Source organism: Convolutriloba macropyga, chromosome 2, assembly GCF_964194025.1.
Source record: "Convolutriloba macropyga chromosome 2, txConMacr16.3, whole genome shotgun sequence".
NCBI classification, from domain to species: domain Eukaryota; kingdom Metazoa; phylum Xenacoelomorpha; order Acoela; family Convolutidae; genus Convolutriloba; species Convolutriloba macropyga.
Genome location: NC_134469.1, coordinates 78,777,637 through 78,801,258, shown reverse-complemented (window position 1 = coordinate 78,801,258; position 23,622 = coordinate 78,777,637). Strand labels below are relative to the sequence as shown.

Genomic DNA, 23,622 nt, shown 5'->3' with positions numbered 1-23,622 from the left:
TGTTCTCTCTCCTGGTTGAGTATGACTTGGGCTGCTATTTTTACATTGTATTCATAACAGTAGATAGTCCCATCCCATCCTATAAAGATACTTAGACCACTATCAGTGTAAATTTGTTCACAAACCCTAATGTAAACAAAAATTTTGGTCCAGGGGAGGGGGGGAGGTCGGGAGTTAACAGTTCATTAATAAGTTTCTGACAGACTTAAACAAAGACTTCAACAGACTTGTTTTGACTCTTTTGTGTTAAACCTGTAATGTAAACAAAAATTTTGGTCCAGAGGAGGGGGGAGGGGGGAGGTCGGGAGTTAACAGTTCATTAATAAGTTTCTGACAGATTTAAACAGTGACTTCAACAGACTTGTTTTGACTCTTGTTGTAAACCTGGCTGTCGTCACTCACTGCATAATCAGTTGAAGATCCGTTCACAAAAACGAGTCTGGAGAAATTTCCGCTCCCGCTTCTGTCTCTCCTGTCTAACTTTGGCGTGTAAGTTCTGAAGCTCTTAGTGCTGCTGGTGCTGGGGGCAGAGTAATAGCCCCCACTCAACGTGGGCGAAACACTGGAACTTGACAGCACGGCATTGTCGTCAAGTTGCGACGTTCGGTCATCAGGATATATTGCAAGACGGGTCTCATGGTCACCCCTTTGACACTCCTCTTTCGAATTGGGCACCGTAATAGAGTACGAGGTAATGTTGTCGTGAGTCAAACTTACGACAGGGTTGACTGCGATAGCCCTGAAGCCGTAGTGGGGCACAGGGTGAATAATTGGTACGCTAGATTGGGGGATATCAAAGGCTGGCACCGGAGCAGCTACTGCAATCAATTGATCATAAGTGTCGTCATATTGTAGTTTAACATGCATTGGGGTCTCATGCGGCGTGGTACTGTTAGAAGGTTGGTGCGAGTAGGACTCCACGAAATATGTCTGCTGGGGCTGCTGATGTTGCTGATTGGAATCATGGAATCCTGGATAACATGGTGGTTGATTATGGTTCTGAGAGGCGAGGCTGGCGATTGAGTCGACGTGTTGGAGCTGTTGCTGGCTCTGTAGATATTGGGTTTGCTTCCTAAGTTGTTTCTTTCGCCATGAGTTCCGAATACATCTGGACACACAGAGCCACAGAAAGAACACCATGACTGAGGCAAAGAAAGCCATCACTGAGTCCGGTCTAAAATAGTGCGAAATGTTTTCTCTACCGCACTGGAAAAATTTTCTGTTTTCGTTGTCTTTTCCCAGGTTTAGGTGCGCGACCCTAGACTGCTCTGATCAGACCATTTGGGTCGCACACTGGTGGCGTGGTCCGACCCAAAATACATGATCTGGGAAATTCTTGAGTCCCAGTATGATGGTATGATCAAATTGATCTGGAGTGATGGTATGATCAAATTGACAGTCTGCAAGAACTCCAAAATCATGAACACAAAACAAAAAAATGAACTTTATTCTTTGGAAAACCGTTTATTATAGCATTGATCACTCCTACTTCAACGGTTAAAAGTGACAGTCGGGGTACCCACAGTGCACGACCCAAGGCAACGCGCAACGAAAATCGGGCCAGGCACCACCAAAGTCTGGCTACTCAAGTCGGTCTGCCAACCCAGCGCGCGGCCGAAATGCGTCTGATACCCCTGTGCGCGACGTAAAAGGGTCTGATCAGAGCCGATTTCGGTCTGGATGGTGCGGTACTCCGGTGTGCGACGCAAGCAAATCTGCTGACCGCTGGCTTGTATCTCATCCTTGGTGGGGTTCCGCACATGGGCTCATTTGTGGGTGGGAGTAATCAGTAAATCTCCCAAAGAGTCTGGTAAATACTACCTACGTTGAGGAAAGTCTGATCAGGGTCACATCCAAACTCTGTACAGTCTGGTCTGCGCACTACCTACTATCGGAAAGTCTGATCAGAACCCCGCCTAAACTCTGGGTAGTGTGATCATTGAGTGGTCTAGAGTGCTGATAGTTTTGTGGTATGATCTGGATATTCTAAACAGAGCCTTTTCCAGACCCTGTACGGTTCGATCAGAGACCATTCCAGAGTCTGGAGAGTTTGTAGAGAACCAAGAAATCTAACTGAGACAAAAGCCTGTCTCCGAATAAAAGATGAGATTATTAACTCCCAAAGGGACTGTTTTTTGAAGAGCATTTCTCAATTCTAAATGATGAAAATCAAAAAACCACGTTAAAAACTAAGTATTGGTAATTGGGGTTCAACTAAAATTTTTAATTTCTTTTTGAATCTTCAGACATTTTTGCCTGACGAACTCTACCACCATATATTTGAAACGACCATAAAAAACGACCTCAGCCATAAACATAAAAGGAAAAAATGATTTGTAAAATGGTCTGATCGGAGCCGATTTCGGTTTTGATTATCTGGTGCCCCTGTGCGCGACGCAAGTCATTCTGCTCAGAATCTGATTGTTTCGCACGCCTCATCTTATCCTTGGCGGGTCTGGCAGTTATTCCAATGGCGAGTCTGGCAGTACTAACTACGGTCTGGATAGTCGGATTACGACCCCCCGTTGTCAGTCCTTATAGTCAGATTAAAAACTAGAAGGATCTTTACCGTTTGTGCACTCCCCACCTTCGTGGGCGCATATTATTTGCAACCTCCAGACGCACGTCCCATATTTTTACATAATAATTTACTATGTAATGGTACGTGCTCTTTAACTGTGGGGGTTGCATAATGATCCAAATGGATATTGAATTGTTAAGATCCAAGTGCAATAATCAATTTACTTTTCACAAAGAATTCCTATCAAGTGTAAAAAAGTGCAACTTTTATGCTAGTTTATTTATTATGTTTCAATGTTTGAAACTAAAATGTGTTGGGTTTAAAATTAAAGGATGGGATTAAATGTGAAAGCTCTATAAGCCGAAGACAATGTTTGTAACCATTAGGCTGCATATTTCAACTAACATTTTGTGAAAATTCGAATATAATCATTTGACACAATGAATAGTGGTACTTTAGAATCGACTTGACAGTATCAAGTGTTCAAGTCTCCTTCTTAGAAACGGCATTTCTGTAATAATTGTCTACAAAAACGAAATTTCGCGACGTTTTTCACTCCCCTGAGCCTCAAATTATTTGAAACAAAGCAATTCAGTAGTTTTCTGATGTTCTCCACTCTTTCACCGATAACTTTTGCCAACAGAATTTTTTCCGAGTGTTGAGAAATCACGTAAAGTTTGCAAAAATGGTCCTTTTTTAAAGTACCTCCTTTATTCACTTTGATGTAGAGACAATTGTTGGTGGCACTTCAGTATTAAACAGTGCAGCGGATTCTGGAGAACCATTTCTAAAGTGCTTCAATTAGTCTTCACCTAATTTACACAAAGATACTACAAACAAATTTGCTCAATGGATGCAAAAAACAGACAAAGCTATTCGATCTTTCTCCTAATATCTTACGCCCACTTTTTCTGCTGCGATTTTTTTGTTTCCTCTAATTTTTTCCCTGAAACTTCAAAGCTGGACGCTTATAACTTTTTAATAGTTGTATTTAACACTTGCGGGATTAACACCTGTAAGGTTCTTGCACGATAGCAATCTTCAAGAAAAAAGACTTCTCCTTCGTGTCTTCTCCGAAATGACAGCTCACAAACCAGAAATCGAGAGAATTAAATCGAGCTATGAAATTCAAAACTTCGCATGTTTTTGAATTCTTTCTATGACCACTGTAGTAATAGTCGAGCAAAGGTTTTGGATGATATTGGCCAATACTTGATTTGTATATGTGCCTTAGATACTCTAATCAGAAGACAAATGTTGCCTCATAACTATTTTCGAGATTGCTATTCAAAGTTGTAAAGGGTCAATTTCTAACACAACTTGACATGAGAGTACTACTTGCTTTCTAAGGCAGAACTAAAAAGTTCTGAGTGGCGCAAAATTGCTAGCAATTTTTTTCTGCAGCCTTGAATACCAATGGAGTAGGTTGTAAGGTCTTGCAACATATCAATTTGTACAACCTAATAACAGCCTTGACCAATTCTTGCCAGACCATTGCAAGATTTTGCAGAGCCAAAGTTTCGTCTTTATAAAATATTTCTGGAATCTTACTAGATTAGGCATAACATTCATTTTTTCTACAATTACCACCATTTCAGTGTTTATACACTCCCATTGACTTGGTAGCTTATATCTTATATTGACGTTAGAGTTCTTTTTTTAGAATTAGGAGAATAGGCTTTTCATCACGAAGTGTCGAAGTTGAAAGTGATGACTTGATTTTCGCAATTCTGTTTGCCACAAGTTGTTATTAAGACTATTGGCTTGCACTTCAACGCCATTTGGCGAAGAGAATCTATGTGCAGCTGAATCAGGTGGCATTTGAAGTTGCGATGATGCAATTTTGATTTTCCGATGGCGATCAAGTTTATTAAAACAGTTGTCGTCAGGTATTTACCTCAGCTTAATCAAACTTGGCAGGGAGTAAGAACATTCTTTGAAAAAAGTTACTTCGTTGCCATTTTTGAAAAATTTGTTTTTTATCTACACTGGGGGGACTTCAAACTCTCAAAAAAGCTAATTTCTTGAGCTGAGTGGTTGACCAATTGATTAATTCGTAGTGTCAAACGTTTGAAATTGCTTCTGTTTTAATTTGAATATATTGAATAGAAGTCATCAATGTATGAAAAAAGCGCTCAGGTCAACAGATTGCTCAGTTGAAGTCATATCAAATTGTACATAAAAAAAGTACATCAGCCGGAGAAATTAGCAGCGCTTTGAACAAATTCGTTATTCGCGCTCTTTTATAAAATTGGGATTCGAGTATTTGCTAGTAAAGAATAACTACCTGCTGCTATTTGTTGCAGTATTCGAGTTTAAAAAGACCATAGTAACTCTGATATTGTAGAGGAGTTAAAACTTGAGTATTAAAGTGAGAGCGAAAAGCATCCGTCTTTAAGTAAAATGAGTCCTTCTTGAGAGAAGTAGGATAGAAGATAGAATATTGAGAGCCATGAACGACAGATTCGTGAAGCAGAAATCAGAGGACGATAGTTTTGCTTGATTAATTCAGTTGAGAGACAGGGGTCTTTTGATAAGTTTCAAATTGTTTTTAAATTTTGAATTATCTTTTCAGTGCTTAAAATCTGGTTGACTTACTCCTGAAACTGCTTACCTATTCAAGCGGCTGATATAATTTTACGTTATTTCATAGCTGGAGACAGAGCAAGACTGAGGAGATCGTGAGTAATCTTTGAAGAGAAGCTTTCTACGTAATATGAACCTTTCAAGTTAGGATTTTTGGTATGAGTGTTTCCCCGATTATTAACTTGTTTTTAAATACAAGATTCTACAGTGGCGCTCCTGGGTGGGGCTAACTCACAACGGAATTGTGTGAGGACGACAGCTGAGTCTAGTTCAAGGTGAAGAAGCTCGACCCACACGATCCATAGTGAATTACAATCAGAGACAGCTTTTTGCAGAGGCTGTGGTTGTGGCTCAAAACCAGTTTGCAGCAACAACATGGCTGTCCGGCCCAAGAAATTCCCTTCAGCGTTGTTCCCCGACTAGTTTTCATGGAAGGCCCACTTTTTCTACCTCATGGACAAACATGGCTGAACCGATTATCAGGCCCGAAGCACCAAACCAACTCCTCTAATTGAATGGGCGATGCAAGAAACCAATGCCATGCCCCGGCAGCACCGCGTCCAAGAGCCAGACCAACCAGCCCCGACCCTGCAGATGATAATGAAGTATTTGGATCTGAGGATGTCTCCTACAGAATTCCCAGAACGGCTAAAACGGAATTCAAGAATTTGGCCCAGGGTGAGAAAAAGGACATTCGGGAGTTCTCCAGCCGGAGTGAGGCCGCCGAGAGATATTGCCAATGCCAGAATGAACGAGAGATAACTTGAACCGAGAACAGTTCATTGATTAGCTGTTTGATCTGGAGATACAGGAGTTGCTTCTTCAGGAGGAACCCAACACTTTCAATGATGCAGTTGATAGAGCCTTTAATATCGATGCGATCAGTCGAGGATCCAGATTGAAGCAACGAAGGCGGTTGGCGACCACAAGTTACCTTCAACAAGCAGACCAGTGTGAGGAGAAACGTCATGTTCAAGCTGTAAGTGGCCACTTGGAGACTGACCGGATGTAGACGGACATTGATGCGATGAAGAAGCAAGTGAAGAACCAAGCGGATATGACAAAGGAATGCAAGAGATGGTGAATAAGTCTGTTAACTCGGTTATCCCCGGACTTCCAAGAGAGCTTCCCAATATGAATCTCAAATACAACGCTAAATACTAAACAAATGTTCGTTTAATGCTGTTGAGTTAAAGTTTTGCATTTGTTAAAAAAATCATTTTTTGTTGAACACGGAGTTAATGTATACAGCAGATGAGCGAAGCGGATTAACACATAAATATCGGACAAATTGCTCGCGAACCAGAGGCGCGGCTCAATTTTGCTTGTTTCATTAGAGGTAGCGAGTATTTAAGTGCAGACTGCCGCCGCAATTCAGATCAACTGTTCAAAATTGTGAATGAGAGAGCAATTTAGATCACGCAAAACCTATTTGGAAAATAACAAGACCATGAGCGACTTTAGTCTTTATATTTTGGATGAAAAATAGAGCGATCTCTACCGTTTTTGCACTTCCAAGCTTAACGGGTGCATATTATTTGCAACCTCCAGACGCACGTGCCGTATTTTTTCAAAATAATTTACTATGCAATGGTACGTGCTCTTTAACTGTGGGGGTTGGATAATGATCCAAATGGATATTGAATTGTTAAGATCCAAGTGTAATAATCAATTGGTCTTTCACAAGAATTCCTATCAAGTTTAGAAAAGTGTCACTATTCATGCTAGTTTATTTATTATGTTTCAATGTTTGAAACTAAAATGTGTTGGGTTTAAAATTAAAGGATGGGATTAAATGCAGAAGCTCTATAAGGCGAAGACAATGTTTGTAACCATTAGGCTGCATATTTCAACTAACATGTTGTGGAAATTCGAATATTATCATTTGACACAATGAATAGTGGTACTTTAGAATCCACTTGACACTATCAAGTGTTCAAGTCTCCTTCTTAGAAACAGTCTTTATGTGGTTTTTCTCGCGCTTTTTTTCACTCTTCTTAGCTTCAAATTATTTGAAACAAAGCAATGCAGTAGTTTTCTGATGTTCTCCACTCTTTTCACCATTAACTTTTGTTTGCCAACATCGCTTTTTCGAAGTGTTGAGAAATGACCAAAAATTTGGAAAAAATAGTGCATTTTACAAAAATTTTGTTTCCTCACTTTGAAGTAAAGACAATTGTTGGTGGCACGTTTTTAAAGTGGTTGAATTTGTTTTCACCTAATTAACAAAAAGAGAGAGCAAAAACAATTGTTCAATGGATACAAAAAATAGCCTCAGCTATTCGATCTTCCTCCTAATATCCTACGCCCACTTTTCCTGCTCCGATTTCTTTTGTTTGCTCTATTTTTCCCCAAAATTTCAAAGCTTGACTCGTTTAAGGTTTTAACAGTTGTACCTAACACTTACGGGTTTAACTCTTGTAAGATTCTTGCATGATATCAATTTGCACGAAAATTTGGACTTCTCACTTGTTTCTTGTCCTAAACGACAACTCACAAATCAGAAATCGAGAGAATTAAATTGAGCTGTGAAATTCAAAACCTTGAAAGTTTTTGATTTATTTGATCACTGTGGAGCAAAAGTTTTGTATGATATGGGCCAACGCTTGATATTCTCTTGTAAGGTTCAACACTTGTAAGGTTCTTGCATGATATCAATATCTACGAAAAATTTGAGTTCTCCCTTGTTTCTTGTCCATTAAAAATATCACTTAATACGACACATCTGTTTTAAACAACAGCTCACAAACCAGAAATCGAGAGAATTAAACACAGCTGAGGTTCAAAACCTTGCAAGTTTTTGAATTCTTGGATCACTGTAGTAATGATATCGGGTCAAGGTTTTAGATGATATGGGCCAATACTTGATATGTATATGTACCTTATAAACCCTAATCAGAATTGAAAAGTTGTCTCGTAACACTTTGCCAGATTAATATTCAAAGTTGTCCAGGTTCAATTCCTGACACAATTTGACGTGAGAGTAGTACTTTCTTTCTAAGGTAGATTTAAAAAAGTTCTGAGTGACGCAAAATTGTCAGCAACATTTTTCTGAAGACCTTCAAAAACCAACGTGGTAACATCCTGCAACAAAACAACAAAAAACTAGTGCAATCAATTCACAGCCTTGGCCAATTCTTGCCAGACCATTGCAAGATTATTTTGCCTAATCAAACTTTCGTCTTTAAACATTATTAGCAGAGCCTTGCAAAAGCATAAAATTCATTTGATTCTACAATTATCAACATTTCATTGCTTTTACACTCCCATTGACCTGGTACCCAGGTCGAGGTGGCCAGACCGAAGTGACCCCTGATCAGACGAGTTTCGAGCGCACACATGTTCCCGGTGCGCTCGACTTACATGGTCTGGAAAAGCTTCAAGCGCACTTTGGTCTGCACAATGGTCTGGAACTTGTCTGATCAGGGGTCATGTTATATCTTTGATTGCTGAATAATTTAGGGTTCGCGGTGCGAATGCTTTGTCTTAAGAATTGAGTAGCAAGTGCTGGTCAAATACACAACTACTTGTGTATCGTGAATTATGTTTATTGGAAACGCGACGCCGATCCACTGCTAAGATTAACTTAGGGTTATGAAGAGCAATTGCAGAGTAACTTGAATTCAGATTGACTAACTGAGATTATGATTACTAGTAATAAACCGATATGAACAAAATATGAAATAATTTAGTAGACTATCGGGAATATTAATATAGGTGAATAAATAGAAGTCATAACTTTTAGTTTATAAAACACATGATATAATTATAGATATAGAGGGTAAATAATTTAGTACACATAAAGGTTTCGATATATATTTAGGTATCCATATGTATCACATTTCCCTCGTGACAAAAAAAATTTTAATTTATTTACAATTCTTTAGTATCAACACAAAACATGAAATTGAATGAGACGAACATAATTTAACTCAAAATGTAGAGGTACTACTATTATTAAATAATTGTGTAAATGTAAAGCGAATACGCGTCATAATTTAAGCATGTGAAGTGAATACATTGTACTGAATAATTTAAATGCACAAACAGAAATAAATGGATTCGCAGGGCGAATACTGAAAGAAATTAAAGGCTGACAAATGAGGATGAACTGTAATGAATTAAAAGTAAAATTAACATTATATTTGGATCAGCAGAGCGGGAACAAGACTAAATAAATGAATGTAGTTTAAAACAGTTTTGCTAAGTTTTTGGATTTAAATTTCATTTTCAGCATCCCAAACCGACATTTCTCGTTCTTGCTCATATTCAAAATATCGAACTCTGGGGTCCGGTGGTGAAACTTGTCCCAATTGTAAGTCGGGTCGGGGAGGTGACGGGATTCGGGATTGTTCCGCCGTTTGGATGAGGGTTACCACCGAATCTGACTGCTTTGTTCGTTTCTTCTCTTTTTTATTCTTGCGCTTCTTTGGTTGAGTAGAACTTGTTGAAACTAGAGAACTTGTAGGAGAGATGTCAGCATCTGTGAAGCCGTAGAATTGGGGTCGATTGCGCTTGCGGCCTTTTGTTTGGTCGTCCTGTGTCTGTGCGGGGGGTACTTGTGATGTAGGTGTAGGTGGGGCCGGTACAATTGAAATGAGAGGCTGGTTTTGAGTTGAGACGTCTTCTTGGATATCAGCTATGGGGACATTAAGGCGTCTTTTGAATTGTGGTTTATTCGGCTTGCGGACTGTTAGTGCACGCGAGACGTTTGAATTCACAGAGGATACTACTGATGTAGTATCACGTTGGCGATGTCTGATCTTGATTTCGCCCCTCTTCTGTTTCTTAAGATCGTTACTATGCTTCGCGATCTTAAACTCTGTGGTTTTTTCGTAAGGGGCAGGGCGTCGCTGGGCATATACCCACAAGTTGGTGGATCGTTCTGCTTTAGTCCCAAATTTTGCGAGATCACTATCTCGGACTTTCACTGGAGTTCTGCCAGGCTCGTTAATTATCGTCGTTGTTGGGGACGACTTGGTGACGAAGGATCCAGGTTTTAGCACTTCGTACAAACCCGCCAGTTGTCTTTTTGCTCTTTTCTTTTGTGGTAATTTTCGAGCCAGTTTGACGTTAAGGGACTGTTCTGTCCTGGGGATAGGGTCTGTGATCTGCGGTTGCGTTATAAAGCGGGACTCTTTAATGTCGGACTCCCGATAGCGTTGTCCTGCGTCTAAGGAGGCCTGGCACATCTTCTGCTCTATCTCAATGTCACTTCTGTTGGCACTGATCCATCCATTTTCGTCTAGCAAATCCTCCGCAGAAACTGTCTCAGCATCTAAATAGTGATTAACAATTTTTTCATAAGTTAGATTTTGACTTGATGGAAGTGTGCTAATATTCCGTAAAGGAGTATTTGCAGGGCGACCGAAATGAGCTTCAAAAGGTGTTATCTTTGTTGTTTTCTGCTTAGTTAATCGTAGATAAGAGACTATTTGTTTTATTGCTTTAGCTGTGGAAAATGTATCTTTATTTTCGGCTTTCATGCAGGCTAAACGTCTTTTAATTGTTTGCATCATTCGCTCCACCAATCCAATAGCTCTATGATCACCGACCGGAGCGTCGAGAATGTCGATATTATTTTCGTTACAATAATTTGTAACTTGTTTACCTACAAGACAAGTTGCTTGGTCTAAGCGTATCGTTCGCGGGATTCCATGAGTATATGCATAATTACGAAGAAATTTTACTACGTTTACCCCATTAGCATTTTCGAATATTCTAACAGTTGGATATTTTGAATAACGGTCAATACATGTTAAGAAGTAAATGTCTTTGTCTTTATCATTAATTATCGGACCCCCAAAATCAATCTGTATTTCTTCGTTTGGTTCTTGACAAGCTTTGTGTGGGTGCCATTTAGATTTTGGTATAATAGGTTTCAGATTTTTACCAATATCCGTACACGGGACGCAATCGGATGTTTTTGCTAAAATTTCCCTATGCATGTAGGGCCACCATGCATATTGGGAGAGAGATATCATCCCCCAACTACCCGGGTGCGTCATGTGGATGGATTCGAGCACCGCCTCCTTAATAGAATTCGGAATGGCCGCACGATGGTCAACACACAGACACCCAGATTTCACGTGTAGATCCTTCCAGAAGGAGTGGATGTATGTGCTCACTTCTTTACAGCGGGCCTCGTCATCCTGCATTACACAATCGCGGATCTCTTTCAACACCGCGTCTTTGCTTGTGAGTACCACCAGGAAGGATTTAGTGAAGAGCTGGTTGAGGTTGTTTTCGAATACCTCTTCCCGAGAGAGCTCAATGTCATATTCCTCGGGTGATGATGATGCTTGGGTTTTGCTGGGTCCGGCTCTGGTAGATGAGATGGGGGTGGATTGGGTGCGAAATGTCACTCTTGGGGTGTGTGGTGAAGTTGATGGGTTGTTTTGTGGTGCCTCTTTTGCTGACATGTTGATATGAAGTACTTGTTGTGTGGAGCTAGCTATCAAATGGCAATTAGAATTTTGCGACTGGATTCGCGATGCGGGTGTGGTATCAGATTGAAGCAATTGATTTGCACGGCAATTAAAGTTAGAAATGAATTCAGAATTGTAATTGTTTACTTGTGCTCGAGGAATGAGTGAATTAATTGAGGCATTTGAATTATGCGCGCTAATTTTAGCAGGTTTGCAAGAGTGGACTCGCGTCGGGTGTACTTGTTGCTTATAATTACTAGTTATGTGCCGCTTTTGGAAAGGAATTTTATTTGCGCTACTAAATAAAGATGTAATCGCGTCGCCAATACGGGAAATTGTTGCTACCATAAATTCCTCATCATATTGATTGACACTTTTAGCGTTCTGATTTGGTTGTCGCGAAATATAATCAACTAAGCCCATTCGGGTACCAGGAATATGTTCAATATTAAAATCAAATGGTAACAAACGGTCAATCCATCGTGTTAATCTACTGTTGTAAGATTTATTAGAGCGGTGTGATTTTAAGACTGAAAGAAGTGCTTTGTGATCTGTTAAAACTGTGAAAGTCTTCCCAAATAGATAATATTTAAAATATTCAATGGCCCAAACCACCCCAAGTAATTCGAGTTCATTTACACTATAACGTTCTTCATTGCTATTAAGAAAACGAGATGCAAAAGCTATTGTTTTCCACCCTTCGCAATCTAATTGTTCGAGTGCAGCGCCTAAACCTTGGCGGGATGCATCACATTTGATGCGCGTTTCCAGTGTTGGATTAAAATGAGTATTTTCCGTAGCGTTTGCAATAACAGTTTTGATATGTTCAAAATGTGATTGATGATTCTCATTCCAAATAAATTTTTCGTTTTTCTTTAGTAAAGGTCGAAGAGGGTGGCATATTTTGGCAAGATTAGGTATAAATTTGCTTAGATGATGAACACTACCTAAAAATGACCGTAATTGTTTCAATGTTTTTGGGGCTTTAATTTCCGCAATTGCCGCTGTTTTAGATTCGATAGGTTTAACACCACTTTGTGAAAATGTAAAACCAAGCCAATTTGATGTTTTGCGAAGTGGCATTTGCTTAGATTAATTCTAAGATTATCTGCTTCAAGTTTTTGGAGACATTTGTATACGTATTTGAGGTGCGATTCCTGGGTGCCTTTGCTAACTACGATTATGTCATCCAGAAAACAGTATGTGTTAGTCAGCCCAACCAATGTATAATCCATTGCCTTTTGAAACTCGGCCGGCATATCTGTAAGGCCATAAAATCCCGTTTTAAAACGATACGTACCCGTTGTTTCGCCGCAAATGATATTAAAATTACAGTGACGTGCCGTATCGGGATGCAGCTTTAATTGACTATAGGCGTATTTTAGATCGATTGTTGAAAAATAGACATTATCTCCCAGATTTGAGTTATTAATATGTTGTGAAATTGAATCGATGAGGCTATCTATGTTTGGCATTTGATACTTGTTTTTGTGGATCGCTTTGTTTAATATTTTCGAATCAAGAGCTAATTTTACAGATTTGTCCTTTTTGACCGTAATTACAATGGGAGAAATGAAGTTTTTATCCGAACATTCTTGTAATTTTTCAATGTGTCCTTGTTCAGAAAGTTTCTTTAGTTCAGCGGATACTTTGTCTAACAAATTTATAGGAACACGGCGGCCTTTTTGATGTGATGGGGTATAATGTTTGTGGAATTTTGAACGAACTGTATGTACTTTAGACTTACCAATTCTGGAGATTAAGTCGGGGTAATCAATAGCAATCTGTTTTTTGATTGGGCAATATTCTTGATCTACCTGATTGATTGTTACTTGATTACTTGATTGATGTATTGAAATTCCAAGAGCTGGAAACAAATCTCTACCCAATAGAGAACGATGTCCGTCCGCCACTACTTGAATTTCGATTGGATTCGCGTACCAATTGCTGCTTTGAATGGAAGTTTGGAGGATGCCCACCGTATGAATAGGTTCATTTGAAAATGTTTTCAATTGTTTAGGTTTCGCTTCAAGTATCCACTTTGATTTTGGATCATGGGAAATGATTGAGTTCGCCAAGGATTCATTGATTATTGTACATACGCTGCCCGAATCCACCAAAACCTTTATTGGTGTATTGCCGAGAGTTACAGGAAGGTTGGTTGCGTCCACCGAAGTTGCGGAATCTGTTGAAGATATGACTGCTACACAGTTATCTTCATCTGAAGAATAGTTTGACTCCAAATCGGGATCAAAATTGGCCGAAATTTGATTGACATTTTCATTTTGATCGTCTTTTTCTACGTTATTGACCCGCGGTCTGGGTTTTGGGTACGAATTGGGATCTTTAGGTTTGCGACAAACTTTTGCGAAGTGGTTCTCAATACCACAGTTATTGCATCTTTTTCCCCGAGCGGGACATTTATTGCGATGGTCGGAGGTCCAATTAGATCCACAGAAATGACAGGTTGTAGGCTTTTTCCGTGCGGTTGTATTCATATTGGAGAAAGGGGTAGCATTTGCGATACGTGTCCGTTGTACTTGGTTAACCGTTGACTGTGACTCAGTTTTGCTTGCGTTCATTTTTAGTTGGTTGAGTGTACCCATCTCAATATTAATTGCTATTGCCAATGCTTTTTCCGGGTCTACTGTTTCTTTAAGAAGTTCCTTCTGAATGTCTTCATTTTGCGTATTCGCGATAAAGACATCCCGGATGGTAGTGTCCCCTTTATCTCCTAGGTCACAGTTTTCCGAAAGTTCTTTGAGATGTCCATAGAACTTCTCAATAGGTTCTCCCTTTTGTTGTTTTCGTGTGAGGAAGAGGTATCTATCGAAGGTTATATTATGGATCCGAATGAAGGTTGTATTTAGAACGTCCCAAAGATCCTTCGTTGAGATTGTTTCGAGGTTAATGGTTGAATTTTTTTGAGCTGATTACACGACGCCCTTCCATGCCTAAGCTCAAATACATCAGAGAGGATGCTTTTCGATCACATAACTTCCATGGTTTGTCACCACAAAGTACGCCGATTGTCATGACACGTTGACATTGGATTTTCCACGCTGTTTTTGCCTGCTCATTGCGGGTGCGTCGGTCTCGTTCTGATTGTGCCGTCGGGTTGTCCACTGCATCCTCATATGCTGGTTCAGGAGGTAGGAGTACATGTTCTGGAGGGTCTACCAAGAGAAGGTCCACTTCAATTCCTTCTCTAGCGAGGTTTGCGAGTTTCAATTGTATTCTCCAAAACTCCCAGCGAATTGGGGGTTCTAGTGTCGCCTTTTCCCAAAAGGGTTGAATTCCAAGTGGGGATTTGCCGCTGTCCTTTGTCGCTGACTGCGCCATGTTATATCTTTGATTGCTGAATAATTTAGGATTCGCGGTGCGAATGCTTTGTCTTAAGAATTGAGTAGCAAGTGCTGGTCAAATACACAACTACTTGTGTATCGTGAATTATGTTTATTGGAAACGCGACGCGGATCCACTGCTAAGATTAACTTAGGGTTATGAAGAGCAATTGCAGAGTAACTTGAATTCAGATTGACTAACTGAGATTATGATTACTAGTAATAAACCGATATGAACAAAATATGAAATAATTTAGTAGACTATCGGGAATATTAATATAGGTGAATAAATAGAAGTCATAACTTTTAGTTTATAAAACACATGATATAATTATAGATATAGAGGGTAAATAATTTAGTACACATAAAGGTTTCGATATATATTTAGGTATCCATATGTATCACAGGTCACTTCGGTCTGGGACGGCCTGATCAGAGGCAGTTTCGAGCGCACTATAGCTTTAATCGTACATTGACGTTAGAGTGCTTTTTTGGCGTCGCAAACTCTTGTAAAGTTCTTACAGGATTGTTAAAAAATTAACAGTCGGAGTTTGGTTACGGAAGATAATAATCTACTGACATAGTGCAGAAATTGGGTCCATCTGGGCTCTCCTGTTCGAAGAAAGGGAAGGGACACCCTCCCTCCACACACGAGTTGCCCAGCTGCAGCTTCCTGCACTCGGTACAATCCTCAATCTCTGGACCCACACACTCCAGACAAGCAATGTGGCATAGACCACAGCTGCACGAAAACAATGGAAAATTACTTAAAACACTCACGTGCACATTTGAAAATGCCGAAAGTCTGCAGTGCCAGAAGTTAAAATGCCCGAAGTTGCTACTTATCCAGAAGTTGAATTTCGTTGACTTTCGCCATTTTAAAACGCGCGCGTTTCGTGTTTCAAGCATGGTTAAGTGACTCTGCAGAAGTCACTTCTGACTTAATATCTCGAAATTCTGACTTAAAATCTCGAACCGCTTCGCGGTTCTCGATAAACGCCAGAAGTTCTCAGTGACTTCAAGCAGAGTCACTAAACCATTACTTAAAACACACGCATGTCCGCGTTATAAAATTCCATAGGGCTGCAGCAGTGCCAGAAGTTAAAATGCCAGAAGTTGCTATATATAAACAGCCAGAAGTTGTTTTTGTATTTTATCTTTTTAAAACGTGCTAACTTTGTGTTTTATGCAAAGTTTCGTGGCTCTGCAGAAGTAAAATATAAATTTTTTACTTTAGATCTCGAACCAATAGAGTTCTCAATAAACGTCAAAAGTTCTCATTGAGTTCAAGTAAAGATTTTTACTCTCGGGCCTGAACAAGAAGTTTCATATCAACTTCACCGTAAATAAGGTATTTGAATTATTCGATTCGAGAAACAATTTTCAATGGTCGTTTTATTGGTTTTTTCAAAAATTAACTACTCTAGTAATAGCAACCAAGTTTGTTCACGGCTATTAACACCTTGGTTCCGAACTAATAATTTTCATTGGAACCATAATTTTTAATATAATTTTGCCATTTAATTCACCGCTTTTAGTTAAGCTATCAAAACAAAATTTTGAGTAAATTTTTATTTCATTTCTTTGAGTACTTTAATTTTTTTGTGGTGTTCAGAAAACGTTTTTCTTGTAAGATCTTGCAAGATAGCCAAGTTTCACAAGAGAGCTTAGACACGCTTATCTTGTAAGATCTTACAAGATGTCTTACAAGATAAGCTCTTTTTGCAAGATTCTTACAAGATCTTACAAGATAGGCGCATAAGCTCGACTAGGGTACTTACATTTGGAAAGACAAGATTTATAAAGTGGCCATATACTTGAAACAGGCACTTGCAAGTTTTAAAATGCCATAGGTCTGCTGGAATTTCAGATTCTAGTTTTCCAGATTTTCGATTATTGAATGATTTTCTCAGTGACTTCATTAGTCACGTAATCCATACATTAATGACGCTGAAAGAGCTACTAAATCTACATCTAATTCCATTAGTCAACTTGGTTACAGTAAAGATTATTATTGGGAAAAATAAGGATTATCAAATCAAAAAGTCTAAACCCTTATTTAAGTTTGCCGTCGATTAAGCCCAAATATTGTGATGTTCCTATTCGATAAAGACTCATTTTGTTTTCTCTGCCATAACTTATAGAAATATAAAAGTAAAATGGTATTTGTTTTCAATCTCCTGTGAAAAAGTTTGAAATGCTTAGGTTGCCATTAAGGATTAAAATAAAAAGAAAAATTGTAATAAATGAAAAAAACGCATCTTTTCCATCTGTGCCCCCCAGCTTAGTGGGTGCATATTATTTGGACTCCCAGACAAACGCGCCATATTAACATAAAGATTCACCAAGTAATGACACGTGCTCTGTAAATGGGGAGTGCATAACGTACTTGGGGGAGGGCACAAACGGAGAAGATCCGAAAAAAACAATCTAGGTTAATAATGTGATGTCCTTTCTAAACACAAGAGATTTTTTACCCGTAACCCATTCAATTATTTTGCAAACCTGGACATCATCATCATTAAAAATCTAACAACACCATCTGAATCAGAACTTCCTTCTTTTTCATATAAAACGTAGTAATAGTTACGTGGACGGAAACCATTTCCTTTTGAAAGAATTCTGGTAGGGATCCAAAAACAGCTCTTCATGTTAAGCTTCATTTTATGCAATGTTCTTGTAAAGGGACTTCAAAACACTCACAGGCACATTTTTAAATTCCGAAGGTCTGCAGTGCCAAAAGTTAAAATGCCAGAAGTTCCTACTTAGCCAAAAGTTGACTTCTGTTGGCTCTGGTCATTTTAAATTGTGCGCGTTTCCTGTTTTAAGCATGTTATGTGACTCTGCAGAAGTCCCTTCGAAATTCAGACTTAATGTCTCGAACCACGTCGCGGTTCTCGATAAACGCCAGAAGTTCTCAGTGACTTCAAGTAGAGTCACGTAACCATTACATCAATCGATAGGTTCCGACCTATTTGAATGTCTCTGAAGCGCTGAGTGTACCAATGTATTGTACATTTTATACAGCATTTACAAATTTAAATCTAAATTAATTCAGTCCCAATGACGAGGTCGTGCCTCAAAATGAATCATCGCCCACTCAGATAGACCTGCCGTATGTATGATCAGAGCCATCAAGACCATAAAGCTCTCTGATCACATACTGGCTTGTTCAAAATTATTGAAGGTTTCTTGACCTCTATGCAACTCATCTATTATCAACTTTGGTTGGTTCAATTTATTGGCATGTATGTGACTGGCCTATAAACACTTTTCTATATTGTTGGCTCGCTCATTTAATTTAGCTTTTTGTTAATATTTTTTTAGTTCCTGGTTCGAATATGATTATTGTCAGGTTGTGGTGCACTTTAACTTTATAACAGTCCTACAAAAAGTTATGTAGCATTCATTAGGAGAGTATAAAATACGTTTTTTTGCGATACTAAAAAATTCCTCAGAATTTCTACAAACAAATTCGTCTCTAAATTTCTCTGAACAGTCTTACAAGTTAAAAACTACCTTCCCAAAAGTTATTTAGCTCTGTCCTTCAGTTAGCTCAAGGGTATTGAAAAAAATAGTCACTATTTTTTATATTAATAACCTCAGTATCAAATTTGATGAGAAAGGCTAGTTTTTGAAGGTCAAGATTTGTATAGCTCAAACTCTGTACTGATGAGTTTTGCGCGTTCAAATTCCGTACTTTTTCTCGCTCTAAGAGCCTATATTGGTTCGTGTCATATTGAATGCCACTCGCCAATGGTACAATCTTCATTCTTTGATCAAAACTAATTTTAAAGACAGATCTGGACCTACGAGTATCCTGATATATTAAAAAAAAAGAATTATAAAATTCACAAGTATTTCAAACTCAAATAATGAGCTACTGCACAAATTGTTCACAAACTGACGTGTTCTTCATGTTCCATTCGGACGATGAAACCAAAAAGAATAGCGTGAGGGCAGGTTATCAGCAATTAAATATCTTGAGTTATTATTTTTTAAACATAAATTTTCAATAATGTTTTTGATTTTGACATGTTAGGGGGTCTATTCAGGTGCAACTACTGTGAAAATGGACCAGTACTGGATTCGAACCAGCATCTCTTACTTGCAAGCCTAGTGTGCTACCCAATTACACCAACTGGTCTTAAGCTCTCGAACTTGGGCATCTCTTATAACCCATTCTCACGTTCTTTCTTGTTCCTCAAGGCTTCATTTCTCTAGCCAAGTATACGTTGAACAAGTAGAGCCTCTTGTCAAGCTATGTCAAGCTTATCTTATGCACAATTTACATTAGGTTGTTCTCTTTCAACCTTCTAACATGACACAAGGCTTTGGTCCTCGGTTAATGATAGTTCCTCGGTTGTACTTTAGCACCTTAAAGAGTTTGAACTCTTAACAGATATTTAAATAAAATCTTACTTGTCGTTTGGCGTGGTATCATTTTGGAAGCCGGGCACTTCTGTTGGGCTTTTGCCAAATAGAGTTGAGTTTTTGGAGGGGTTGAGAGGGAGAATGGCGAGTGGGGGAAGGATCGTGCTCTTTTCAAATGTACCCTGATATGGACAGCGGGTACTGTCTTGGACATGCGTGTTCTTCTCCGCTGAGGAAGACATCACAAGCCTCCTAAAGTACAATAAGTATAAATGGTCAATTGAGGAGAGAAAGGTTGCGGCCGAAATTTTGCCCAAAGCTTGGGTCATACCGAACCCCCCCCCCCACCTGTTCACGACTCAAGTCCTTCATGTAAATATCTGGATGGGTCGCCGGTGTCATCCTAGGATAATTTAAAAAGGATCTGTTTTAAACAAAAAGGAACTCAAGATCCTGAAAGTGAGACAACTGATACAACAGAGAAACTCAAACATTATATAATTTAGGTGCACCCGAGTCCAGATTTGAGCTCATAATCAGCTTAAAGCAGGAGAACATGAGTGTATCGATGGCTACGGGTATAGGTGGAAATAGTGGGAAAAACTGGATCATGGAAAGAAAACCAAACTGAGTTGGATACACTCAAAACGGGTCGCTAAAAATTTGTCAGTGGTACAACTTTTGTATTCTGAGACATTTGAGTCCCATGAAAGACAACTTCCAATCAAAGAGCACATGCTACCTATTAAATGAATCGAATATCAATTTCTCTGAAAAGTTTTTGTTGACAAGTGAGCTAAATACTACCAAAGAGATATAAAGACATTTAAAAAAAAACGGTATTTTGGTTAGAGAAAATGCAAGAGAAATTGTGACAAGGAATATCAAATAGTTTATAAAATTTTTTTTGCTTTTCTCGTTGAAATTGTAGTAAAATGTTTGTCGAATATGCATTAAAATGTATTGTATGTTAAATCATTTAAATTTTAATAATGACTTCAGAATCAGACGTCTTGAAAAATTCCAAAATATCTTTGATGTAGCGAACATGAAATTGAGTATAGTTAGTTATAAGCGGCGAAAGTGTGTGTATGTAGGCTCTTTAGAAAGCTCGCAATTGGGACAATCTAATTAAGATAATAACACCAGAGCTAAATTGAACAAATTTAAGTACTCTCTTGAAAGCAAACACATGGTGCCCCAAATTCGCATTAAAACAAATATGCATACAAGTAAGCAAAGTTACAAACCGGATAAAGGCATAACAAATTGGTTGAGGTTTGGTAATAAAAGACTGTCAAAACAGATTGACGAGACAAATAGGAGACCTGATTAAACTGAGGTGTATACATAAACAAAATAGCATAGTTCGGGAGTTAAAATGGCAAGAATTAAAAATACAAAGAAAGTCCTAAAAGGGATGAAACTTTCTCCATACAGGGGAAATGGGGGTCAAACGTCCCCTGAAACTGACTCCGCGCCACCTCCTTCTCCCCCAGCCTCACTTTTTGAGCCGGGAACATCTGTGGGCATGGCGGCAACTGGTGGGGGCCTAAAAGATAAGGAGAAGAAACAAATAAAAAATATTAAACTACAGAAGAAAAAGAAGGTAAAGAAAGTCAATCAGCGCATGGCGGCAACGGGGGGGATTGACCTGGCCGAATTGGAGAAAAAGGACCCCGAGATGGCCTCTTCAGTACGGTTGATGATTGAACAAGAAGAAAAAGATGAGGAAGAGTTGAAAATAGGATACAAAACTGGACTTAAATAAATAATTTGTATATATAATAAGTATTAACTTACCTTTCATGACTTTGTTTCTTGTCGCAACGGTATATTACTATACAATGCGGTGTACCCTCCACTAATTGGAATTTAAGAAATATTCCGCCTCGAATTAATCCCTTGTGAGTCCCAGTTAGACTGAGATAGTAAGGTTGTTCATCGTAGCCAGAGTCATAATATACATAAATATTAATACGGAAGCGTCGAGCAAATAGTCTGAGGTCTGTTGTATTGATAAATTCGACGTCTTCGATCCCTCTAGATAGAATTACTTTGCCGGGTCTGTCGTAAAGGTGCTTATCGGACCCAGTGCGTAGTTTGACAAATAATTTTTCAAATTTACCCGCCTGCGTGCGGTTTCCCGTAATAATGGTCGACAGACAGGCACTAACACAATTGTATTTAGGATGAGCAACGTCTAATGCAATAGGCTCGTATTGCGAGGTGTCGAATTCAGGGCAACTGAAAAGAATTGGACGTCGTAATATATGAAATTAATGTACGAAAAAATGATTTTCTTACCTTTTAAACAATTCATAACAGTATCTTCTCTTCTTCTCTAGACCCATCTCGCGACATACTCGGTCGAGGACTTCCTGTGAAATAAAATTCATCTGTCCTCTAGTGTGGCGATAGATGGCATTATCATTGCAAGTAGAACAATCGCGTATAACCGTTTCGCACCATACTTTAAGATGCATAACACTAAATTTTTGACTAACTAACGGCATTAATTTGTATCTGGGGAGGTGGCCATAAGAACTGTGCATCTGAGATATCTTCGTACGAGCATTTGAACGATGTAGTACCTGAATATCGGACCCAACCAAGTATAAATGACCATTTTTTGTATAAAATTTTCGGCTTCGGCGGCGAATGCTGTTTTTCTCGACCCAATGACAATTCCTGGGGTAAACCCCTGAACGCAAGTACAGGATAATCTCGAAGTATGTACGACTGTCCATTTTGATAGAGGATAGATTTAAGAACTTGTAGTAAGGACGATAATCTGAAGACTGAAGCTTGGTTGCGAAAATGTTTGTTTAAAGCAAATAAAATGCTCACTTATTCACTTTATGAAAATACCACCAAGCCGATGTTTCCCGCCCCCCCATGGAGGTTATATTAAGCGGACGTTTACCAAATTTTAATGGCATATACACCCAATGGTCCTCTCAGGCTGGTATACCCTTCGGGCCAATCCGACCACCCAACTCCGAGCTATTAACACCGGAAGTGGTGTGATTTGAAGGTTTTCGAAATTTTGAGCGAAAAATGACTGTTCGGGTATGATATAAGAGTAACTAAGGGTTGCAATGGGTATTAGGTCTAGAGTAATGTAGCACATGATCATGGGAAGGGTTTAGGAAGTTGTGGGAGAAACTTATTAGCATTTTGAAATAAGAATAGGCAGTTTTCACTGAAAATAGTTAACAATGAAATTGAAATAGTAATTTCTCTAAAAGTTGAAGTCGGATTGACCTGAAATTTGGGGGGTAGACTAATTTGGGTATGGGGAATCCGATTTTGAGGTCGGATTTGACCCCACACCAACCTGCACGGAACTAGCGCACGCCCGTGCTGCGGAACGTAAAATTTGAATTGCTCGTGGAGTATTAGTATTAACCCTATGATTTTTGGAGGGTTAGCGTAACTTTTCAAGGGCTTTCGATTGGTGATATTTTCATTCCCAAATTCCGACCGGAAGTCGGTGCTTCGGGACGACCCGAGTGCCGAAAACCGGAAATTGGCCTTTTTGAGCGGCCGAATGACTTTGAAATGGTATTAATATGACCACCTGAGACAGTTAGTGACAAAAAATAACCACCCCGGTCAATTTTGACGAACTCGGATTTTTCGGGTTTCGGCACCCACGACTCGTTAAAAATTTTTAAATTGCAAACGACTCGCAACGGCTGATCCGTTGGTCATGAAACTTGGCAAGCAAGTTGGTGGAACCCTATAGTTACTAGAAAACTTTACCCGAAGACGTTTTGACCTTTACTTCGCAAGTTATTAAGTTTCGAAATTTGGGGTCATCCGGCAGGTCGATGAAAAGTGTGCGCGGTCATTGCTCGTGTTCTATTAAGAGTTAGATGATAAAAATTGGTGGGTAGATGTAACTATGATAGGACTTTCCGCGCCAATAGTTATTTTTACCAAAGTGACCCTTGATCCTTGACTATTGACCTCTAATTGACCTCTAGAGGTCAAATTTTTGGGTTTTTGGGAAATTTTGGTTTCTGACTAATTTTTGTAGAGGGAATTGCACGGAATGCTGGGAAAAGCATACCAAGCCATTATTTTAGCTTTAGTGAGCATGAATTAGCGGTATATTTACACATGGAGACCAATAGTCTTTGGATAACAAAAGCGACGAAATTGACTTGGCGCCAAATTTGTGTGCGCAAATAAGAGCGATAAGGACCGCGGACTTTGACGTTAATCTGTTTGTTTAGTAAGGAGAACCCCTCCTGCGGATGTATCAATCAGTCAAAATGACTTACGGTGTTTACTTAAGTTCTAAAAGTGTATTTAATTAAGATAAGATAAAGTTAGTCAAATAGAAAAAGTTGCAATCAGC

The 23,622-nt window shown here is 39.0% G+C and overlaps 2 protein-coding genes across 2 annotated transcripts in view; one reads left to right on the top strand and one right to left on the bottom strand.

Annotated features, from left to right (window-relative positions):
- Positions 1 to 23,622, top strand: part of LOC142334745 (pleckstrin homology domain-containing family F member 2-like) — a 321,367-nt gene that overhangs the window by 822 nt on the left and 296,923 nt on the right. The window lies entirely within an intron of this gene.
- LOC142335492 (uncharacterized) lies at positions 182 to 21,084 on the bottom strand. Its single transcript, XM_075384018.1, has 4 exons — positions 21,057 to 21,084; positions 19,302 to 19,505; positions 15,460 to 15,621; positions 182 to 1,174 (listed from the first exon to the last, which is right to left on the bottom strand). Exons 2-4 carry the CDS (start codon positions 19,493 to 19,495, stop codon positions 340 to 342), a joined length of 1,191 nt encoding a protein of 396 aa, XP_075240133.1. The 5' UTR covers positions 19,496 to 19,505; positions 21,057 to 21,084; the 3' UTR covers positions 182 to 339.

What these genes read in the sequence shown, in the direction of transcription:
- LOC142335492 (XM_075384018.1), bottom strand. Translation starts at nt 19,495, where the DNA reads ATGTCTTCCTCAGCGGAGAAGAACACGCATGTCCAAGACAGTACCCGC. An exon ending in GATACCACGCCAAACGACAA is followed by an intron (nt 15,622 to 19,301) that starts GTAAGATTTTAT and finishes GTTTTCGTGCAG; the next exon opens with CTGTGGTCTATGCCACATTG. An exon ending in GGACCCAATTTCTGCACTAT is followed by an intron (nt 1,175 to 15,459) that starts GTCAGTAGATTA and finishes GCACTATTTTAG; the next exon opens with ACCGGACTCAGTGATGGCTT.